Source organism: Mobula hypostoma, chromosome 2 (genome assembly GCF_963921235.1).
Source record: "Mobula hypostoma chromosome 2, sMobHyp1.1, whole genome shotgun sequence".
Taxonomy (NCBI): domain Eukaryota; kingdom Metazoa; phylum Chordata; class Chondrichthyes; order Myliobatiformes; family Myliobatidae; genus Mobula; species Mobula hypostoma.
In genome coordinates this window covers 82,641,359-82,665,591 of record NC_086098.1, presented here as the reverse complement: position 1 = coordinate 82,665,591, position 24,233 = coordinate 82,641,359, and the positions used below count along the sequence as shown (strand labels likewise).

At 41.8% G+C, this 24,233-nt stretch overlaps 1 protein-coding gene across 1 annotated transcript; it reads left to right on the top strand.

Moving 5' to 3' along the window:
* The first annotated feature begins 936 nt into the window (after positions 1-936).
* On the top strand, positions 937-15,405 carry ntpcr (nucleoside-triphosphatase, cancer-related). The gene is made up of 5 exons (XM_063071612.1): positions 937-1,067; positions 12,953-13,115; positions 13,209-13,314; positions 14,149-14,358; positions 14,804-15,405. Exons 1-5 carry the CDS (start codon positions 1,034-1,036, stop codon positions 14,882-14,884), a joined length of 594 nt encoding a protein of 197 aa, XP_062927682.1. The 5' UTR covers positions 937-1,033; the 3' UTR covers positions 14,885-15,405.
* Positions 15,406-24,233: the final 8,828 nt, after the last annotated feature.

The following is a 24,233-nucleotide window of genomic DNA, read 5'->3' as shown; positions in this document are numbered from 1 at the left end:
TAAAGTTTGATGGCCACAGGCAGGAATGACCTCCTATGATGCTCTGTGTTGCATCTTGGTGAAATGAGTCTCTGGCTGAATGTACTCCTGTGCCCAACCAGTACATTATGTAGTGGATGGGAGACGTTGTCCAAGATGGCATGCAACTTGGACAGGATCCTCTTTTCAGACACCACCGTCAGAGAGTCCAGTTCTATCCCCACATCACTGGCCTTACGAATGAGTTTGTTGATTCTGTTGGTGTCTGCTACCCTCAGCCTGCTGCCCCAGTACACAACAGCAAACATGATCACACTGGCCACCACAGACTCGTAGAACATCCTCAGCATCGTCCAGCAGATGTTAAAGGACCTCATTCTCCTCAGGAAATTGAGATTGCTCTGACCCTTCTTGTAGACAGCCACAGTGTTCTTTGACCAGTCCAGTCTATTGTCAATTCGTACCCCCAGGTATTTGTAATCCTCCACCATGTCCACACTGACCCCCTGGATGGAAACAGGGGTCACCGGTACCTTAGCTCTCCTCAGGTCTACCACCAGCTCCTTAGTCTGAAATATCTGAAATAGTCAATGATTCTGGTCCCAACACACAACACGCTGAGGGAACTCAGCAGGTAACGTAGCACCTATGGAGAGAAACGGACATTCCAGCCCACGTCTTTCCCATCAACGTAAGGCACTTACAGGTTTTTTATGTATTGCACTGTATAGCTGCCACAAAATAATACACTTCATGACATATATCAGTGATATTAAACCTGATTCTGATCGGTGTGGGGGAAAGAATGACACAGCTATTGATGTGGAGTGACCCGTTGGTAATACAGTACAGAGTAAAGCACACACTACAACGCCGTGCAGTTTCAGCGGCCAAGCTGGCGACCACAACTGCGCACGCGCACTCCCCTCCCCCTCCCCATCACCTCCGCCCCACCAGGTTGGGTGACGTCAGACGCCGGACTCGGGAGTCAGGTGACAGCGCGGTGCTCGGTGACGTTGCGCGGTCGTTGGGCAGGTGACGGTGGGTGTTGGTGATGGGACGCCACGTTTTCCTGACGGGCCTGCCAGGTACTTTCCGCTTTAAAGCGAGTCCCGGCGCTCCAGTCCGTGTCTGGTGTAAGAAAATAACAGAGCAGCGGCCTGCTCCCAATCCGTACCTTTTCTAGCCCTTTTCTATTACTGATCGTGGGTCTTTGATGCAAGCAGGCTCGGTAGTGACGTTTGTCCCATTTCAAGACATCATCAATTTACTTAATTTGAACGCGGGGGAGTAATATTTATGACATTATTACCCATGTCGCCAGATTCGAGCTTGGGTAACATTTTCCGTACCTCGGGCAATACTGTTTGTAGTAGAGCCCTTGTTTGAGAACAGATTGAGATAAACTCAGTTTAACCCAAGTGTTATAATCCCTGGAGAAGAGGGCGGAACTTGCTCCACTTTGTCATAGCTAATCTTACCGGTTTGCTTTTCCACGAGGTTTTTTTGGGGGAGGGGGGAGTGTCTGTCGTCACGTAAGCATTTGTTTTTGCATTACAGTACTATCTTGCACCATTCTGTTGTTCGCTTGTTGCTGTAATTATTGTTTATTATTTACTATGTATAGTGTTTACTGTTTCACATGAGCTAGGAATTTAATTGGTGCATATGACAAGAAAGGAAACTACTTAAACTACTTAAACAAACATTGGTAGGATAAGTGAAAAACAAGGGAAAGTCTGCAGATGCTAGGATAAATGAAACTTTATTTTTTAATGTACGTATATATGAAGAGATTTTTCTTCCCTCTTCTAACTCCATTTTCACCACGTGTCTATTCTGATTTGACTGCATGTTTTAAAGGGCACTTACGAATGAACAGAAAATGCAGGCTTTGCATATAAAAGCCTACATATCATTGTCCACATCGTACAACACAGAAAAAGGTCCTTTGGCCTAACTAATCCATGCTGAAACCATTTAAACTGCCTACTCACATCGACCTGCACTGGGACTATAGCCCTCCGTACCCCCGCCATCTATGTACCTATCCAAACTTTGCTTAAATGTTGAAATTAAGCTCGTGTGCACCACTTGTGCTGGCAGCTTGTTCCCCACTCTCACGATCCCCTGAGTGAAGAAGTTTCCCATGATGTTCCCATAAGTCGTAACCTATTCAATCTTTCCTTATAACTCAGGTCCTCCAGACCTGGCAACGTCCTTGTAATTTTTTTTGTACTCCTTCAACCTTATTTACATCTTTCCTGTAGGTAGGTGACCAAGACTGCACACAATACTCCAAATTACGCCTCACCCACGCTTTATACAACTTCAACATAACATCCTATCTTCTGCACTCAGTACATGAAGGCCAATGTGCCAAAAACTTTTTTGACGACCCTATCTACCTGTGATGCTAATTTCAACAAATTATTGGCCTGCATTCCCAGATACTGTTGTTCTCCCACACTCCTCAGTGCCGTATCGTTCACTTGTATAACACCTAACCTTGTTGGTCCTACTAAAGTGCAACACCTCGCACTTGTCTGCATTAAATTCCATCTGCCAATTTTCTGCTCTATTTTCCAGCTGATCCAGATCTGTTAGCAAGGTATGATAGCCTTCCTCACTGTCCACTGCACCCCCAATCTTGGTGTCATCTGCAAATTTGCTGATCCACTGACCACCTTATCATCCAGATCTTTGATATACATGACAAACAACAATGTACCCAGTACCATTCCCTATGGCACTGTACTAGTCACAGGCTTTCAGTCAGAGAGGGAACTGTCTACTACCATTCTCTGGCTTCTCCCACAAAGACAATGTCTAATCCAATTAACTACCTCATCTTGAATACTGAGCGACTGAACTTTCTTGACCAATCTTCCATGCAGGACTCTGTCAAAGGCTATACTTATCAGTTGACTATACTTATCAGTCCGTGTCTATCCAAATTCTTATGTATCTGGTCCCTTGGAATAACCTCCCAATAACTTTCCCACTACTGATGTCAAACTCACTGGCCTATAATTTCCTGGTTTATGCTTAGAGCTTTTCTTAAACAGCAAAACAACATTAGCTATCCTCCAATCCTCTGGTTTCTCTCCTGTCACTCAGGGTGATTAAAATATCTCTGCTAGAGCCCTGGCAATTTCTGCCTGCATCCTGAAAAAGCAAAACAAAAATGGAATAAATTATATTTACAGTTGTTTTTGTGCAGGCATGCACACTTTTAATCAGATTATCATGCATTATTTCAGGAAACCGTAGCAACTCTTTAAATGTCATAAATCTATTTGTTAGAAGTCTGTTGTTAGTGTGTGAGGAAGAGAATTGGGTGCAGTAACTGTTACAAGAGAGAAGGTGGTCAAAAGGCTGAAAGACCTAAAGGTACATAAGTCACCTGGACCAGAGGAACTGTACCCTAGGGTTCTGAAGGAGGTAGCATTAGAGATTGTGGTGGCATTAGAAATGACCTTTCAAAAATCATTGGACTCTAGCATGGTGCCAGAGGACTGGAAAATTGCACAGGTTACTCTGCTCTTTAAGAAAGGAGGAAGGCAGCAGAAAGGAAATTATAGACCAGTTAGCCTGACCTCAGGGGTTGGGAAGAAGTCAGAGTCCATTGTTAAGGATGAGGTGATGGAGTACTTGGTGACACAGGACAAGATACTACAAAGTCAGCATGGTTTGCTTCAGGGAAAATCCTGCCTGATGAACCTGTTGGAATTCTTTGAGGAGATTACATGTAGGATAGATAAAAGGGATGCAGTGGGTGTTGTATATTTGGACTTTCAGAAGGCCTTTGACGAGGTGCGACACATGAGGCTGCTTACCAAGTTAAAAGCCCATGGTATTACAGGAAAGTTACTTACATGGTTAGAGCAATGGCTGATGGGAATAAAAGGATCCTTTTCTGGTTGGGTGGCAGTGACTAGTGGAATTCCGCAGGGGTCAGTGTTGGGACCACTTCTTTTTATGCTCATTTATATCATTTATATAAAATGATTTAGCTGATGGAATAGATGGGCTTGTTGCCAAGTTTGCAGATGATATGAAGATTGGCGGAGGGCAGGTAGTGTTGAGGAAACAGGTAGGATGCAGAAAGACTTGGATAAGGAGAATGGGCAAGAAAGTGAAAATGAAATACGATGTTGGAAAATGCATGGTCATGCACTTTGGTAGTAGAAATAAATGTGTAGACTATTTTCTAAACAAAGAGAAAATCCAAAAATCTGAGATGCAGAGGGACTTGGGAGTCCTTGTGCAGAACATCCCGAAGGTTAATGTGCAGGTTGAGTTGGTGGTGAGGAAGGCAAATGCCATGTTAGCATTAATTTCAAGAGGTCTCGAATACAGGAGCAAGGATGTGATGCTGAGGCTTTATAAGGCACTGGTGTGGCCTCACCTTGAACAGTTTTGGGTTCCTCATCTTAGAAAAGATGTGCTGGCATTGGGGAGGGTCCAGAAGAGGTTCACAAGGATGATTCCAGGAATGAAAGAGTTATTATATGAGGAACGTTTGATAGCTCTGGGACTGTTTTTGCTGGAGTTCAGAAGGATGAGGGGGGTTCTCATTGAAGCCTTTCGAATGTTGAAAGGCCTAGACAGAGTAGATGTGGAAAAGTTGTTTCCCATGGTCGGAGTGTCTAGGGCAAGAGAGCACAGCCTCAGGATAGAGGGGCGCCCTTTCAAAACAGAGATGCAAGAAATTTCTTTAGCCAGAGGGTGGTGAATTTGTTGCCACATGCAGCTGTGGAGGCTAGGTCGTTGAGTGTATTTAAGGCAGAGATTGATAGGTTCTTGATTGGACATGGCATCGAAGGTTATGGGGTGAAGGCTGGGAACTGGGGTTGAGGAGGAAGAAAAAAGGGATCAGCCATGACTGAATGGCAGAGCAGACTCGATGGCCAGATGGCCCATTTCTGCTCCTAAGTCTTAAGGTCTTATGGTCTAAGTCAAAAACCAAATATAATATTCAAGTGAGTGTTTGGGCTGGGAATATGATTCAGTCCAGATGTCAGATACATTCATTCTACTCTTGTTTCACATTTCCATTTTAAATGCCTTTAACCACTTGTATAATGGAATTGATGTAATACCTTACTGTCCTATGTTAGTTACATTGTTCCATTAAAAGACGTGCAGATACCAACAGCAGGATGGAAGTGGAAGTACATGCTGATAATACATAGTCGAAATTGTGATCTGGAACTCCCTAACTCTGTTCCGCGAGTTTTAAGATCACTTCTTCAAATCTAGGCTCGTGTATATATTTAATTTTAATAACTTCAGTACTTGTGTTTGCGCCCTTAGCTACCTAAGCCCCAAAGCTCTAAAATCCCTTCGTCAAATCACTTTGCATCCTTTCATCTTTAAGTTGCTCCTTAAAATCAACCATTTTGACCAAACTGCTCTTTTTTTCCTTTCATAATAACTTGGACCTACAGAACACAGTACTTTTAACAGTGAACTATTGAAGAAATGTAACATAAGATCATAAGATATAGGAGCTGAATTAGGTTATTTGGCCCATCGCATCTGCTCTGCCATTTCATCATGGCTGATCTAATTTTTCTCTCAGCCCCAATCTCCTCCTCCTCCCCATATCCCTTCATGCCCTGATCAGTCAAGAATCTTATCAACTTCTGCCTTAAATAAATGTAAAGACTTGGCATCCACAGCTGCCTGTGGCAAAGAATTCCACATATTCACCACTCTCTGGCTAAAGAAATTCCTCCTCATTTCTGTTCAAAATGGACGCCCCTCTATTCTGAGGTTGTGTCCTTTGATCATAGACTCTCCCACCATAGGAAACATCCTCTCCATATCAACTCTGTCAAGGTTTTTCACCACTTGATAGCCTTCAGTGAGGTCACCCCTCATTCTTCTGAATTCTAGTGAATAGAGGCACAGAGCCACAAAACGCTTTTCATATGACAAGCCATTCAATCCTGGAATAATTTTCATGAACCTCCTTTGAACATTCTCCAGCTTCAGCACATTATTCCTAAGATGAAGGGCCCAAACCTGCTCACAATACTCCCAAGTGATGCCTCAAGTTTCAAGATTACATTCTAGTCCTCTTGAAATGAATGCTAACATTGCATTTGTCTTGCTCATCACAGACTCAGCCTGCAAATTAACCTTTAGGGAATCCTGCACAAGGACTCCCAGGTCCCTTTGTGCTTCAGTTTTTTGTATTTTCTCTCCATTTAGAAAATAGTCAACCCTTTCATTTCTGCTACCAAATTGCATGACCATACGCTTCTTGATGCTGGATTCCATCTGCCATTTCTTTGCCCATTCTCCTCATCTGTCTCCTGTAGCCTCTCTACTTCCTCAAAACTACCTGCCCCTCAACCTATATTTACATCATCTGCAAAATTTTCAACAAAGCCATCAATTTCATCATCCAAATCATTGACATATAACATAGAAAGAATCGGTCCCAACACAGACCCTCCTGTGGAACACCACTAGTCATCGGCAGCCAGCCAGAAAAGACTCCCTTTATTCCTGCCTCTTGTCTCCTGCCAATTAGCCAATGCTTTATCCACACTAGAATCTTTCTTATAATACCATGTGCTCCTAGCTTGTAAAGTAGCCTCGTGTGGCACCTTGTCAAAGGCCTTCTGAAAATCTAGGTATAAAACATCACCTGACTCTACTTTGTCTATTCTGCTTGTTATATTTTCAACAGATTAGTCAGGCAAGATTTTCCCTTGAAAAAACCATGCTGACTATGGCCTACTTTATCATGTGCCTCCAAGTACCCTGAGACCTTATCCTTAATAATCGACTTCAACATCTTCCCAATCACTGAGGTCAGATTCACTGGACTTAGTTTCCTTTCTTCTTCCTCTGTCCCTTCTTGAAGAGTGGAGTGACATTTGGAATTTTCCAGAACCATTCCAGAATCTAGTGATTCTTGAAAGGTCATTACTGATGCCTCCATGATCTCTTCAGCCACCTCTTTCAGAACCCTGTGGTGTACACCATCTGGTCCAGGTGACATCTACCTTCAAATTTTTCAGTTTCCCAAGGAGGAGGAGGAGAAGGTGGCGACGCAACGCAGTGCCCCCGGCCTCTCCGGTGAATGATATCTGTTATCTGTCAAGTAGAGTACCGTGCACAATTCTGATTTGATGGAGACAGACGTGAGAGTACGGAGGAACATCTGGAGAAACTTCTGAAATGCCCGCTTCGCTGCCGCTGCTACTGTGTGGTAACCGGAATCTTCGGAGCAGAAGGCCCCGAATCCTCAGAGTTGCTTGTTTTGGCAGCCGGGGCTAGGTCAAAGGTGCTCGGCAGGCTGTATGGGAGGGGCTGGTCGGAGGCTCGAAGTTTTTGGATGGACGGACTCGGTGTTGGCTGTGGTCGGCTGCTTCCAAGGCATCAGCAGTTGTCGGTGCCTTGGAGGTTTATGGCAGGGAGTTTCTCCCTTTGACGCCTGCTATCGGGGACTCGGGAGTCAATCGGGATTTGAGACTTTTTTTTACCGGGCCCATGGTCTGTTCTTTATCAAATTATGGTATTGTTTTGCACTGCTGTAACTATATGTTATAATTATGTGGTTCTGTCAGTGTTAGTCTTTGGTTTGTCCTGTTTTCTGTGATATCACTCTGGAGGAACATTGTATCATTTCTTAATGTATGTATGCATTTCTAAATGACAATAAAAGAGGACTGAGTGTTCTCATAATCTAATAATGTAATCTCACCTTCTCTCTAGTTAGGGTAATTTAACATACTTCATGACCCCTGACTCCTGGAACTTCCTCCATACTGCTAGTGTCTTCTACAGTGAAGACTGATGCAAAATACTTATTCAGTTCGTCTGCCATTTTCTTGTCCCCATTATTACCTCTCCGGCATTGTTTTCTAGTGGTGCGATATCCACACTCATCACTCTGCTACACTATATATACATCTGAAGAAATTTTTGGTATCTTCAGTAATATTATTGCCTAGCTTACTTTTGTATTCCTCCTTTACCTTCTTAATGATTTTTTAGTTGCCTTCTGTTCGTATTTGAAAGCTTCCCAATCTTCTAACTTGCCACTATTTTTTGCTCCATTACATACCCTCTCTTTGGCTTTTATGTTGGCTTTGACTCCTTCTGTTATCAGTGGTTGTGTCATCTTTCCTTTAAAATACTTTTTCCTTTTTGGGATGTATATATCCTGTGCCTTCCGAATTGCTTCTAGAAATTCAAGCCATTGCTGCTCTGCTATCATCCCTGCTATTGTTCTTTTCCAATCAATTCTGGCCAACTCTTCCTCTCATGCCTCTGTAATTCCCATTTCTCCACTGTTACACTGATACATCTGACTTTAGCTTCTCCTCCTCAAATTTCAGGGTGAAATCAATCATATTACAATACATTATGAACACCCTAAGGGTTCTTTTACCTTAAGTTCTTTAATCAATTCTGGTTCATTGCACAACACCCAATCCGGAATAGCTGATCCTCCCATAGGCTCAACCACAAGCTGCTCTAAAAAGCCATTTCATAGGCACTCTAGAAATTCCCCCTCCTGTAATCTACCACCAACCTGATTTTCCCAATCTAACTGCATATTGAAATTCCCCCATGACTGTTGTAATATTGCCTTTCTGGCATGCATTTTCTATCTCCCGTTGTAATTTGTAAACCACATCCTTACTACTGTTTGGGGTCCGTATGCAAACCCCATCAGGGTCTTTTTACCTTTGCATTTCCTTAGCTCTATCCACAATGATTCAACATCTTCCAGCCCTCTGTCACCTCTTTCTAATTATCTGAATTCATTTTTTCACCAACAGATCTGCCTTACTGTCTAGCCTTTTGATACAATGTGTAGCCTTGGACTTTAAGCTCCTAGCTATAATCTTTCAGCTATGATTCAGTGATGCCTACAACATCATACCTGCCGATCTGTATCTGTGCTGCAAGTTCATCTACCTTTTTTTAAAATACTGCGTGCATTCAGATACATCACCATCAGTCCTGTATTCACCCTTTTCGATTTTGTCCGTCTTTTACATTGCAACTCATTTTGTTGATTGCAATTTTGCCCTATCAACAGCCTCTCCAAACTGAACATTGCCTCTCTTTGTAAACCAACTACAGGTCGACTTTCACTAATCTGACGACCTGTAATCCGGTTCCTTTGATAATCCGGCACCGATTATGCTTAATGTGATCCTTCTGTAATTCGGCATTTTCACTAATCCGGCACTCCTCAGGTCCCAATGGTCAAAGTGTACCTCATCTTCAGCACTATCATCCACCTTTTCTAAGATATTTCCTGCATTGAAGTACAGGCAGCTCAGGACACGAGTCACACCATGCTCAACCTTTTGATTCCTAACTTTGTCTGAGGTTTTAACAACATCTGCCTGCACAACCTTTCCACTAATTGTTCTGGCACTCTGGTTCCCACCCCCTGCAACGCTAGTTTAAACTCAACTGTGCAGCATTAATAAACCTTGCTAGGATATTAGTCTCCCTCAGTTCAGGTGGAAATTGCCCCTTCTGTACAGTTCCCACCTTCCTTGGAAGAGAGCTCAGTGACCCAAAAATCTTATGCCCTCGCTCCTACACCAGCTCCTTAACCACGTATTAAATTTGAGCCTCACTAGCACGTGGCATGGGTAGCAATGCTGAGATCATAACCCTGGAGGTCCTGTCCTTTAACTTAGCACCTAGCACCCTGAACTTCCTATGCAGAACCTCGTCACTCGTCCTACCCCTCTCGTTGGTAGCTATGTGGAGCATGACTTCTGGCTGTTCATCCTCCCACTTAAGAATGCTGAGGACTCAATCCAAGATATCCCAGACTTGGCATCTGGGAGGCAACATACCATCTGGGAATCTCATTCTTGCTCACAGAACCTCATGCCTGTCTGTTCCATAGCTAACAAATCCCCTGTCACCACTCTGTGCTTATACCCCCGCTTCTCTGCTGGGTCACAAAGGCAGACTTAGTGCCAGAGATCCGACCACAGTGACTCTCCTCTCCTGACAGTTTCCACAGTAATGTACCTGTTGTTGAGGCGGATGGTCATGGGGGCTATGCAGTGGCTTCTTCACCCAGTTTTCTGTGTCCTGCACCTCGGCTGTAGTTGCCTCTCTATTTGTCCAATCTATCACCCCTTCAGCTTTCTGAATGATTAGCAGTTCATCCAGTTCCAGCTCCAGCTCCTTAATGTAATTTGTTAGAAGCCGCAGCTGGCTGCACTTCCAGCAGTTGTAGTGATTAGGGATACTGGAGGTCTCACTGCCTTCCCACATCCCGCAACAGGAACATTTTACTATTCTGCCTGACATCTCTACTGTCCTAGCTGAGCAGATATAAAGGAGGGAAGGAAAAAAACTTGAGCTTTTCTTTCCTGTGCTTTCTCTGAGTGAAGCTTCTCTCTGCGGAAGCCTCAAAGAGCTAAAGCTTTAAGATCACTACTCTGACTTTGTCCACTCAGGCGATGGCGCTGCGACGATTGGTGACAGGAGTACCAATGTTTGAAACATGCGACATCTTTGAGTGAGGAAGATGTGGCTTGTCTCAAACTTTGGTAAAAGTCCCATTACATATTTTTCAGATATTTCACTATTAAAAGTACTGTATTCCAATTATAAACAAGAGAAAATCTGCAGTTGCTGGAAATCTGAGTAACTCACACAAAATGCTGGATGAACTCAGCAGGCCAGGCAGCATCTAGGACAAGAGTATAGTCAATGTCGGCCTGAAACGCTGACTGTACTCTTTTCCTAGATGCTGTCTGGCATGCTGAGTTCCTCCAGCAGTTTGTGTCTGTGTACTGTTTGTGCAAGTTATTACTGAAGGAATAAAAGTAAGGAAATCAGTTATATGGCTAATCCCTGAGAATGTATTTCCTTAGCTAATCAAAATTGTTTCAGGATTTTATAGTTTCTACAGCATGGTAGTGAATATGTAAGAAATATTCAAAATCCTGAAAAGATACTATTCATCATAAATAAAAAGAAATGTTGTTTACATATTGCATAATTGTCCCATGATTCTTTACTGAAGTGTAATCAAAAATTTATACAGATCCAAAGAAAAACAATAGACTGGCAAGCAAAGCTTAGTAAGAGTAGTAAAACATCTGGAGAGTGAATAATGTCGTAAGTTTCTTTACATCTAACTATAAAATATACACTGCAAGATTTTTAAAAATCAATGAAAATCTATACCTAAGCATTTCTTTTGCAGTTAGTTAACCTGATGCTGTATTTGTACACTGCTAGCTGTTTGAATCCTGTAAATTATTTGAGAAATTGGGAGAATAAAGTGTACTTTTCAGTTTTAATTAGGGAAATGTTAGTCATAGAGTATTTTACAGGATGTGCCTTTTCCTTTGAAGGTGCTCTATGATTGAAATGGTGCTAATGTTTATCTTTGATGTTTTAAACTCGGCTAATTATTTTATTGTTTAATGTATGATGGAGGACTGTAAAAGCTTATTGCCTTTTTAAGGAAGGTTTAATTTTTATTCATTGGAAATGATCCACTTGTAATTTGTGAGATTTTTCTTTTCAAAAACCACAACCAGAAATTGTAATAACTGTGTCAGTGTTATATTTAGTGTTCTCACGGAAACAAGCTTTCATGTGATGAATTCTTTATGTCACAGAGCCACTAAGGAAGGTATTGAGTGCTGGAGAAACCACTGTTATTGAAAAAAAGGGGAAAAAACTACTTAATTATAGAATGGCATTGAGTACACAATGTTTTCCAAGGACTGGGGATGTTGCCAAGGGAGAGGAAAAACTAAAGAATGAGAAATGCAGTAAAAATTTTAGAAGAATGAGGGGAAATCTCAATGAAACCTATTGAATAATGAAAGGACCTTATGGAATGGATGTGGAAAGGATGTTTCCTTTAGGAGAGGAGTTTAAGATCAAAGGGCACAGTCTAAGAATAGAAGGCTGTCCTTTTAGAACTCAAATGAGGAGGTATTTCTTTAGCCAGAGGGTGGTGAATCTGGAATTCATCACCACAGACAGTTGTGGAGGTTAAGTCATTGGGTATATTTAAAGTTTAGGTTAATAGGTTCTTGATTAGTCAAAGTTCAAAGTCCAAAAGAATTTAATATCAAAGTACATATATGTCACCATTCACAATCCTGATATTCATTTTCTTGTGGACATACTCAATAAATCCATATTAGAATAATAACCATAATCAAATCAACTTGGGCATTCAACCGGTATGCAAAAGACAACACATTTTGCAAATATAAAAAGAAAGAATTACTACTAATAATAATAATTAAATAAATAAGTGATAATTATCAAGAACATGAGATGAAGAGTCCTTGAAAGTGAGTCCATAGGTTGTGGAACATTTCAGTGATGGGGTCAGTGAAATTGAGTGAAGTTATGCCCTTTGGTTCAAGAACCTGATAGTTGAGGGGTCATAACTGTTCTTAAACCTGGTGGTGTGAATCCAGAGGCTCCTGTACCTTCTTCCTGATGGCAGCAGCAAGAAGAGAGCATGGCCTGATGATGGATGCTGGTTTCCTGTGGCAAGGCTCTGTGTAGATGTTGTCAGTCAACATACTGTCCACCACAAACCTAAAGAAGTTTGTCAGAGTTAAACTCCTAAGGAAGTAGAGGTGCTGCTGTGCTTTCTTCATAATTGTACTTATGTACTGGGCCCAGGTCAAGCACTCGGAAATGATAAAACGAAGGAATTTAAAGTTGTTGACACTCTACCTCTGATCCTCCGACAAGGATTGTCTCATGGGTGTCAGGGCAGCAAAGGCTACAGGGGGAGGGGGGTGTGGGGAAGGATAGAGAAAGGGGTTGAGAGGATTGATAAATCAGCTATGATGGAATGGCATAGCAGACCTAATTCTGTTCTATGTCATATGGTCTAAACTTAATCCACAAAGTCTACTTCACATCTAATACCAGTTATGTATTCAATTTAACCTGAAGATGCTGTTTGATGTTTCATTAGGTGTTGGTAAAACAACCTTAATTCACAAAACCATAGATGTCTTGAAATCTTCTGGGGTTCCTATTGATGGATTTTATACTGAAGAAGTCAGGAAAAATGGAAGAAGAATTGGATTTGATGTTGTTACAGTATCTGGTAAGCGAGGAACTTTGTCCAGAACTAGGTAAAATTGTTTTCATTCTACAAATCTTTGAAGTTTTTTCTAAGGGGTAACGTGCTTACTCAGTTTTAAAAGTTGTGATTTCTTGTCCCCAAGGGATGATACGGGTACTTTGAGCAGTGGAAGATGCGAGTACAGAGTTGGTCAATATGTAGTAGATATTCCATCCTTTGAGTGCCTGGCTCTCCCACTTCTCACAAAAGTAGGTGGTGAGTTTTGATCTTGAATAATTCACTGCTACTGGATTTGTTTATCGTCAGTTGCAGCGAAGGGAAAGAGGGCAGCGTGGTAGTGTAGGGCTTAGCATAATGCTTTACAGCATCAGCGACCAAGGTTCAATTCCTGTTGCTGACTGTTAGGAGTTTGTACATTCTACTTGTGACTGCGTGGGTTTTCTCAGGGTGCTCTGGTTTCCTCCCACATACCAAAGACTTAAAGACAGTAAGTTATCAGCATGATGTGTTGATGCCAGAAGCAGGCTGTCCCCAGCATATGCTTGGTCTGACCCAAACAACGCATTTCACTGTATGTTTCAATGTACATGTGATAAGTAAAGCTAATCTCTTTAATCTTTAACTATGTGGAGGTGCAACACTTAACACTTTATTGTGCCAGCTGTAAGATCAGGGTTTAATTCCATCAGTCGTCTGTAGAGGAATTTGTACATTCTCCCCGATCGTATGGGTTTCCGCCTGGTGCTCTGGTTTCTTCCTACATTTCAAAGACGTATGAGTTAGGGTTAGTGTTTTGTTGGTGCTGGAAGCATGGCAATATTTGCAGGCTGCCCCCAGTACATCTTCGACACAAATGACGCATTTCACTACTGTATGTTTTGATATGCACATGATAAATACAGCTAATCTTTATAAATTCACTCTCATGAAGATTCAGATTAAAGTAGAAGACGTTACTGACTAGTTGTGACAGTTAGAAAAAATTGTTATTTGGAAATATGAACATTGTTAGTGCCATTAGAGAAATCAATAGGTTAACAGGGTAACACTCTAATGTGCTTCTTTCTCTATAATTCCTGTAGGTTAATGGCAAAGATGACAAAGAAAAAAAGGTATATGTGATAGATGAGATAGGGAAAATGGAGCTCTTTAGTCAATCCTTTATCCAGGGTGTACGTCAAATCCTAGATGGAACTGGTGCCACTATACTTGGAACTATTCCGGTCCCTAAGGGAAAACCTTTGGGACTTGTGGAAGAAATCAGAAGCAGAAGGGATGTTAAAATCTTCAATGTAAGTACTTGAATATTGACATTTCATAGAAACATAGAATACGTACAGCACAATACAGGCCCTTCGGCCCACAAAGTTGTGCTGAACATGTTGCTACCTTAGAAATTACTAGGCTTACCTATAGCCCTCTATTTTTCTATTTGGAAATACGAACATTGTTAGTGCCATCAGAGAAATCAATAGATTAACAGGGTAACTCTCTAATGTGCTTCTTTCTCTGTAATTCCTGTAGGTTAATAGCAAAGCTGACAGATTTCAGTATTGTGGAAACTATCGAATAATAAGCAGTAAAGTATAAGTATTTTCCAAATATACCTCTATACTGGAGTACATAACTACTAGAAATTTTGATTAATACAAACTTTTCCATATGTACTCCCAGGTTTTAAAATAATTTAGAGTGTAATATATATAAAAACTACTAAACATTATTTTTTATTTCCAGATTACAAAGGATAATAGGAACAGTATTGTTAAAGAGATTATTGCAACGGTGCAAGACTGCAGAAAGCTGAATGGAGACTGAAGAGTTATCAAGAATCTGAGATTTGGATTGTGATAATTATACGATGTATGTGCTCTGTAAACAGCACAGGTGTTGATGGGCCTTAGTTTTGTTTTATGCTTTAGATATTTTTGTTTTTTTTCAAAGCAACCTTCAGTAATGATTATGGATTTCAAATACTTCAACTTGCTCTTTCAGTTTCCAAGATAATATGATAATTTGCTCTTGTATATAAAAGTGGTCATTCTTACTTACCCTCTGATTTATGTGTGTGTTTAATTTTGCACTGAATACTTAGAAGAATGTGTTGACATTTGCTTTTTTGTATAGTGAAGGATCTCAAAGTGTGCTGAATATATTTGTGAGGGAGCATTGCTAGTCCTTCAACAGGAAATTATTTAAAAATGAAGATTTTCTAAATGTTAGAAAGTTCATTTGTTTTCAGTATCTCTGGTAATTATTTTTGTCTTGGTAATGAAATTTGTTTGAATACTGTATTAAGGTTGCTCCCTCCATCCAATCTTCTTGAATAAATTCCTGGAAGTACAAAAGTTGGTAGTTTGAGTTATTGATTTAAAATATCCGTTTGATTCTGCATATCTATTGGTGTTGCTCTATTGTTAATCTATTGAAATTTATAATCCTATAAGACAAAAGCAAACCAAAAATCACTCTTTAATTGTTCTGTAAATGTTGCTATTTAGTAAAATTCCAGATCTTCATTATATTTTTATACTTAGTGAGATACAATTGCAAAGAAAAATTGTAGTTATTATAACATCATCAAACCCTAGGCATTGGTCAAGAGGGCTGATTAGAACATAATATATTAGGAATTGGCCCTTTGCCTTACACTGGTGTGCCAAACTAATTAAACTAATGACATCTAATTGTTTCTACCTATACTCCGTATCCTTTCAATCTCGCCATACTCATGTGCCTATATAAGAGCCTGTTAAATTCCTCTGTCATAATGCTCTACAATGGTCCAGTGTATCATTAGCACCAGCCCATCTGCCATCAAGGAGATATGTACAGAAAGGTGTCAGAAAAGGGCCAGTAACATCTTGAAGGATCCCACCCACCCAGCTCATGGACTGTTTATCCCTCTCCCATCAGGGAAGAGGCTACTTAGCATCCATGCTATGACCACCAGACTCTAAAATGGTTACTTTCCCAGGCAGTCATACACCCCCCCCCCAACACCCCACACCACCACTACTTTACCATTTCTTGTTAGAATCACTTTAGTACAGACACATCTGTCCTTAGTGTCACTTTATGGACATACAATTAATCAATCTAGATTGGGGTGGCCAACCTTTTACATTCCATGCGTCAATTTTTTCACTCATGAGTTCAGATATGCCATACAACTCTTGTACCCCCTTTCAATTCTTGTAACAACTCGTGCGTGGAAAAATCGCATCTGAACTTGTGTGTGAAAAAATTGATGCATGGAATGTAAAAGGTTGCATGTTTATACAGTACTGTACAAAAGTCTTAACAATGTATACAGAGCTAGCCTGCCTAAGACTTTACACAGTATTGTAGTAAATTTATGTATTACACTGTATTGCTACAAAACACCCATAAATTTCATGATATCTGCGAGAGATGATAAAGCTGAGTCTGATAATGGTTCACAATTGTGGACTGAGAGTGGGAACTGGGCAGGGAGGAGGGAATCATGGTTGGGAAAAAGGGAAGGGAGTGGGGAGGGAGCGGGAAGCACCAGAGAGACATTCTGTAATGATCAGTAAACCAATTGTCTGGAATCCAATGACCTTGCACAGTGTCTCAGAGCTGGGTGTGTCTGCATTTGTGTCACCCCCTGCCCCGGTACTCCTCTTCCATCTGTCCCACATCTCTTCCACAGTGCTGCATCCTGCCATTCCCAACATCATTTGCTCCTGCCAGATTTACAAACTTGCTTTCTGCTCCACGTTGCCAAATACAATACTGTCCAAAAATCATAGGCACCCTAGCTATATATATGTGCTTAAGACTTTTGCACAGTACTGTATTTATTGTGGTTTTTTAATTTTTTTGTGCTGTATCGGATTCAGAGTAACAATTATTTCATTCTCCTTTGCACTTGTGCATTGGAAATAGCATTAAACATTCTTGAATTTTGCCTCCACTGCTACCACCATAGACAGAGGCAACCATTACTTTTTGTGCAGAAGAAAGACCTGTCCTGCCCACCTTAACTGAAATGTAAAGCCTGTGGACCACGTGAAAACAAATGGAACTAGGAAATCACACCGAAAAGCAGTAAACCCTCCCACATTGGAGTGATATGAGTGCTTACAATGTTGGAATAAAGAACCCATCAGCGATAGTAGTCTGCAATATGATGAATGTACTGTCAGATAGAACAGGAAAGTCCTAAGTTAGTGCAGGTATCCTATCATGGGTGTTGCGTGTGAATACTTCAGTAAATTAACTAAGGAGTCAGCCAGTTCATTTTATACTGATGGCAGGTTAAGTCTTCATACTGTTACAGATTTAAACCTAGTTCTTTTTTTTATCTGGGATGATCAAAAAAAAAGTGAATCAAATACCCTATCCCCAAATAATGCTCATATTTTGTAGTTAAAAGTTTTAAAGGAAGTTCTATCAAAGAAAGGATGTCTGCAAAGGCTAAGTGGTATGGAGATGGAGGTCAAAATTAAATTACACTTTACTGCATGATAGTGATGTAATGATGAATACCTGTACAGAATCTGAATCTTATGTATATACTACCTACTGACCAAATAAAATGCAAAATGCAAGAGATGCTGGAAATCCAGGGTAGCACACAGAAAATGCTGGAGGAAATCAGGTCAGGCAGCAGAAGACATAGGAGCAGAGTAAGGCCATTCAGCCCATTGAGTCTGCCCCACCATTCCATCATGACTGATCCTGGATCCCACTCAACCTGATACATCTGCCTTCTCGCCATAGCCTTTGATGCCCTGACCAATCAGGAAATTCTCAATTTTTGCTTTAAATATACCCACAGTCTTGGCCTAAAGGGTCGCCTCTCAATTTTGAGGTTGTGTTCTGGACACTCCCACCATAGAAAACATCCTCTCCACATCCACTTTATCTAGTCTTTTCAACGTTGGGTAGGTTTCATTGAGATCCCCGCATTCTTCAAATTCTCATGAATACAGGCCCAAAGCTGTAAAATGCTCCTCGTATGTTAACCCCTCTGTTCCTGGAATCATCCTTGTGAACCTCCTCTGGACTGTCCAATGACAATACATACCTTCAGAGATATGGGGCCTAAAACTCTTGACTATACTCTTAAGTGTGGCCTGGCCAGTGTCTTATAAAACCTCATCATTATCTCCTTGTTTTTATAATCTATTCCCCTTGAAATAAATGCCAATATTGTATTTGCCTTCTTTACCATAGACTCAACCCGTAAATTAATCTTCTGAGAGTCTTGCACGAGGACTCCAAAGTCCTTTTGCACCTCTGATTTATGAATTTTCTCCCAATTTAGATAATAGTCTGCACGTTTGTTACTTTTACCAAAATCCATTATCATACATTTCCCAACTCTGTATTCCATCTGCCACTTTTTTGCCCATTCTTCTAATTTGTGTAAGTCATGCTGCAATTGTATTGCTTCCTCCGCACTACCTACCCTTCCACCTGTCATATCATCTGCAAACTTTTCCACAAAGCCATCAATTCTATAATCTAAATCATTGATGAACAGTGTGAAAAGTAGTGGTCCCACTGACCTTGGAGGAACACCACTACTCACCAGCAGCCAACCAGCCAACCTTTATTCCCACTCACTGCCTCCTGCCTGTCAGCCATTCCTCTATACCTGCCAGTATCTTTCCTATAACGCCATAGGTTTTTATCTTGTTAAGTAGCCTCATTTGTGACACTTTATCAAACACCTTCTGAAAATCCAAGTAAATGACATCCACTGCCTCTCCTTTGTCCACTCTACTTGTTGTTTTCTCATAGAAACAGAAAACCTACAGCACAATACAGGTCCTTCGGCCCACAATGCTGTTCCAAACATATACTTACTTTAGAAATTACCTAGAGTTACCCATAGCACTCTATTTTTCTAAGCGTCATGTACCTATCCAAGACTCTCTTAAAAGACCCTGTTGTTTCTGCCTCCACCACTGTCCCTGGCAGCCCATTCCACACACTCAACACTCTGTGCGTAAAAACTTACCCCGACATCTCTGTATCCACTTCCAAGCACTTTAAAACTGTGTCCTCTCGTATTAGCCATTTCAGCCCTGGGAAAAAGCCTCTGACTATCCACATGATCACTGCCTCTCATCATCCTTTTCAATCTCTATCAGGTCACCTCTCATCCTCCATTGCTCCAAGGAGAAAAGGCCAGCTTCACTCAACCTATTCTCATAAGGCATGCTCCCCAATCCAGGCAACATCCTTGTAAGTCTCCTCTGCACCCTTTCTATAGTTTCCACAACCTTCCTGTAGTGAGGTGACCAGATCTGAGCACAGTACTCCAAGTGGGGTCTGACCAGGGTGCTATATAGCTGTAACATTACCTCTCGGCTCTTGAACTCAACCCCATGGTTGATGGAGGCCAATACACCATATGCCTTCTTAACCATACAGTCAACCTGCGCAACAGCTTTGAGTGTCCTATGGACTCAGACCCCAAGATCCCTCTGCTCCTTCACACTGCCAAGTCTTACCATTAATACTACATTCTGCCATCATATTTAACCTACCAAAATGAACCACCTCACACTTATCTGGGTTGAACACCATCTGCCACTTCTCAGCCCAGTCTTGCATCCTATCGATGTTCCGCTGTAACCTCTGACAGCCCTCCACACTATCCACAACACCCCCAACCTTTGTGTCATCAGCAAATTTACTAACCCATCCCTCACTTCCTCATCTAGGTCATTTATAAAAATCACAAAGAGTAAGGGTCCCAGAACAGATCCCTGAGGCACACCACTGGTCACCGACCTCCATAAAGAATATGACCCATCTACAACCACTCTTTGCTTTCTGTAGGCAAGCCAATTCTGGATCCACAAAGCAATGTCCCCTTGGATCCCATGCCTCCACCTTACTTTCTCAATAAGCCTTGCATGGGGTACCTCATCAAATGCCTTGCTGAAATCCATATACACTACCTTCATATGTGTTTAGCCATAGCCTCAAAAAATCCAATCAGGCTTGTAAGGCACGACCTGCGTTTGACAAAGCCATGCTAACTATTCCTAATCATATTATGCCTCTCCAAATGTTCATAAATCCTGCCTCTCCATCAACTTACCAACCACTGAAGTAAGACTCACTGGTCTATAATTCCTTGGACAATCTCTACTCCTTTTCTTGAATAAGGGAACAACATCTGCAACCCTCCAATCCTCCGGAACTTCTCCCATCCCCATTGATGATGCAAAGATCATTGCCAGAGGCTCAGCAATCTCCTCCCTCACCTCCCACAGTAGTCTGGGGTATAGCTCATCTGGTCCCGGTAAATTATCCAACTTGATGCTTTCCAAAAACTCCAGCACATCCTCTTCCTTAATGTTTGTATGCTCAAGCTTTTCTGTCCACTGCAAATCATCCCTACAATTGCCAAAATCCTTTTCCATAGTGAATACTGAAGCAAAGTATTCATTAAGTACCTCCGCTACCTCCTCCAGTTTCATATACATTTTTCCCCTGTCACACTTGATTGGTCCTATTTTCTCACATCTTAACCTCTTGCTCTTCACATACTTGTAGAATGCCTTGGGGTTTTCCTTAATCCTCTCACGGCCCCTTCTAGTTCTCCTAATTTCATTCTTAAGCTCCTTCCTGCTAGCTTTATAATTTTCTAGATCTCTATCATTGCCTAGTTTTTTGAACCTTTTGTAAGCTTTTCTTTTCTTCTTGACTAGATTTTCAAAAGCCTTTGTACACCATGGTTCCTGTACCCTACCATCCTTTCCCTGTCTCATTGGAATGTACCTATGCAGAACGCCACACAAATATCCCTGAACATTTGCCACATTTCTGCCATACATATATGGAGGAATTTAAGGTGGGGGGTTATATGGGATGCAGGGTTTAAGGGTCGGTACAACATTGTGGGCCAAAGGTCCTGTACTGTGCTGTACTGTTCTATGTTCTATTTCCCTGAGAACATCTGCTCCCAATTTATGCTTCCGAGTTCCTGCCTGATAGCTTCATATTTCCCCTTACTCCAATTAAACATTTTCCTGACTTGTCTGTTCCTATCCCTCTCCAATGCTATGGTAAAGGAGATAGAATTGTGATCACTATCTCCAAAATGCTCTCCCACTGAGAGACCTGACACCTGACCAGGTTCATTTCCCAATACCAGATCAAGTACAGCCTCTCCTCTTGTAGGCTTATTTACATTTTGTGTCAGGAAACCTTCCTGAACACACCTAACAAACTTCACCCTATCTAAACCCCTTGCTCTAGGGCAATGCCAATTAATATTGGGGAAATTAAAATCTTCCATCACAACAATCCTGTTATTATTGCACCATTCCAGAATCTGTCTCCCTATCTGCTCCCTGATGTCCCTGTTACTATTGGGTGGTCTATAAAAAACAGCCAGTAGAGTTATTGAGGTCCCCATCATCCAGAAATCTGAATCCCTGCCTCCTGCTCCAATTCCAAAGCCATGCATTTATCTGCCACCCCATTCAATTCCTATCCTCACTGTTGCATGGCACAGGCAGCAATCCCAAGATTACTACCCTTGAGGTCCTGCATCCCAACTTCCTTCCTAACTCCCTGTATTCTGTATTCAGGACCTCCTCTCTTTTTCCACCTGTGTTGTTGGTACCAGTTTGTACCACAAATTCTGGCTGCTCACCCTCCCTTTTCAGGATATGGTGGAGGCATTCAGAAACATGTGGACCTTGGCACCTGGGAGGCAAACTACCATCTGTGTTTCTTTATCACATCCATAGAATTTCCTATATGTCCCCCTGACTACAGAATTCCCTATTACTGCTGCCATCCTCTTCAGTTTCCTAAGCTTCTGAGCCATAGGGCCACACTCAGTGCCAGAGTCATGGCCGCTGCTGATTCCCCCAGGTAGGTCTCTCCTCCCTCCAACAGTACTCAAAATGGAGTTCTTGTTGTTGAGGGGGATGACCACAGGGGTGCTCTCCACTATCTAATGTTCTCCCTTCCCTCTCCTGGCAGTCACTCATTTATCTGTCTCCTGTAGACTACATCCCTGCAGCTCCTGTCTATCACCTCCTCACTTTCCCTAACAAGCCGAAGGTTCTCAAGCTGTAGTTCCAGTTCCTCAACACTGTCTCTAAGGAGCTGCATCTCAATGCATCTGGTGCAGGTGTGACCACGGGGAGGCTGGAAGTCTCCTGGAAATTCCACATCTGACACCCAGAACAGAACCCTAGCCTTGCAGATGTACCCCCTATTCTTTTAGGAGTTAAATAGAAAAAGAAATAAAAAGTAAACTTACCTACTTACCTCACCTCTGCCTGTTCTCGCCGACCAGTGTGGGAACACTTCTACTATGTCCGTGCCACTATCCAATCAAAGACTCCCACTGAAAACTGGCTGCTTTGTCAAGCTCCGCTACAGACCTGCACAGGAACACTTCTACTGCATCTGTGCTGCTGTCCAATCTATGGAAACGGCACCATCTATGTAATTGAGTAAGCAGTCTTATTTCAATCTGTTACCCTTCAAGACTGGAAAGGAAAGGGGAAGATGCCAGAATAGGAAGGTGGGGGAGAGGAAGGAGGACAAAGTAGAAGATGACAGGTGAAGCCAGGTGGGTTGGGGGGGGGAATGAAGTAAGAAGCTGGGAGGTAAAAGGCTGGAGAAGGAGGAATCTGATAGGAGAGGCGAGTAGATCATGGAAGAAAGGGAAGGAGAAAATGCACCAGAGAAATGTAATAGGCAGGTGAGGAGAAAAGGTAAGAGGCCCAGGTGGTGAATTGAAGAAGAGGGAACAGGGAGAAGGAGGAGGAGGAAAATTAGTATAAGTTGGAGGCTACCCAGATGGAATATGAGGTGTTGCTTTTCCAACCTAAGAGTGGCCTCATCACTGTATAAGAGGAGGCCATCGACTGACACATCAGAATAGGAATAGGGATAGGAATTTAAACTGTTGGCTTCCAGAAAATCCTGCTTTTTGCAGTTGGAGCAGAGGTGCTTGACAAAGCAGTCCTCCAATCTATGTTGGGTCTCTGATGTAGAAGAGGCCACATCAGGAGCACTGGATACAGGAGACAGCCCCAACGTATTTGCAAGTGAAGTGTTGCCTCATCTGGAAGGACTGTTTGGGGTCCTGAATGGCAGTGAGGGGGTAGGTGAATGGGCAGGTGTAGCACTTCTGCCGCTTACAGGGTTAAGTGCCAGCAGGGACATTAGAGTGAAGGGATGAATGGACAAGAGAATCATGGAGGGAGGAATCCCTGTGGAAAGTGGAATGTTGGGTGAGGGGAGGGAGGTGAAGTTGTGTTTTGTGGTCGTCCTGTTAAAGATGGAAGAAGTTGTGGGGAATGATCCGGAGGCTCATGGAGTGGTTGCTACGGACAAGAGGAACTTTATTCCTGTTGTGGAAGGAAGATGGGGTGAGTGCGGATGCCTAAGAAATAGTGGAGATGCGGGTGAGGACAGCATCAATGGCAGAAGAAGCGTAAGCATGTTCTTTGAAGAAGGAGGCAATCTTTGATGTCCTAGAAAGGAAAGCCTCATCCTGGGAACCGATGCGATGGAGGTGAAGGAACTGAAGAAATGAAATGGCATTTTTACAGGAGACAGGGTGGGAAGAGGTACAGTCAAAATAGTCATGAGAATCAGTAGGTCTCTAAAAAATATCAGTGGACAGTTTGTCTCCAGAGATGGAGACAGAGAGATCAAGATAAGGGAGAGAGGTGTCAGGATAAAGTCTAACCTCACCCACAGCATCATTTGGCACTAAAATAATTTTGCCTTGATAGATTTATAAAGAAATCTCTAAGTAATACATTAAAATTGCTCTACCTTCAAAAGTTAAAGCAATATCTGTAGTGTTCATATACAAATAATGATCCTTTCAGCAAACAAAGTAAAAATTGCACTTTAATTTTCTGAAATAATATTCCATACTGAATCATGCTCCAATATTTAAAGTACCCATACATACCAAGACAATTGAATTAACATTACAAGTATATACATTTTAAGTTAGCATAAAGTTCAAAATCTGATATTAAAATTGCATATTTCCATGTGTATGTGTACGAGTGTACACATGGTTCAAGAATATAGCCTTAGTGCAGTTTTCTTTACATTTTTATCATCTTTCTAAACATTACATTATTTTCAATTCTAAAACATTTTCATGCCTTCAATTTGCACTTAACCTAAC

Coding starts and splice junctions, on each gene's coding strand:
- ntpcr (XM_063071612.1), top strand. CDS start 1,034: ATGGGACGCCACGTTTTCCTGACGGGCCTGCCAG. Junction 1,068..12,952: donor TTTCCTGACGGGCCTGCCAG/GTACTTTCCGCT, acceptor ATGTTTCATTAG/GTGTTGGTAAAACAACCTTA. Junction 13,315..14,148: donor CTCTCCCACTTCTCACAAAA/GTAGGTGGTGAG, acceptor TAATTCCTGTAG/GTTAATGGCAAAGATGACAA.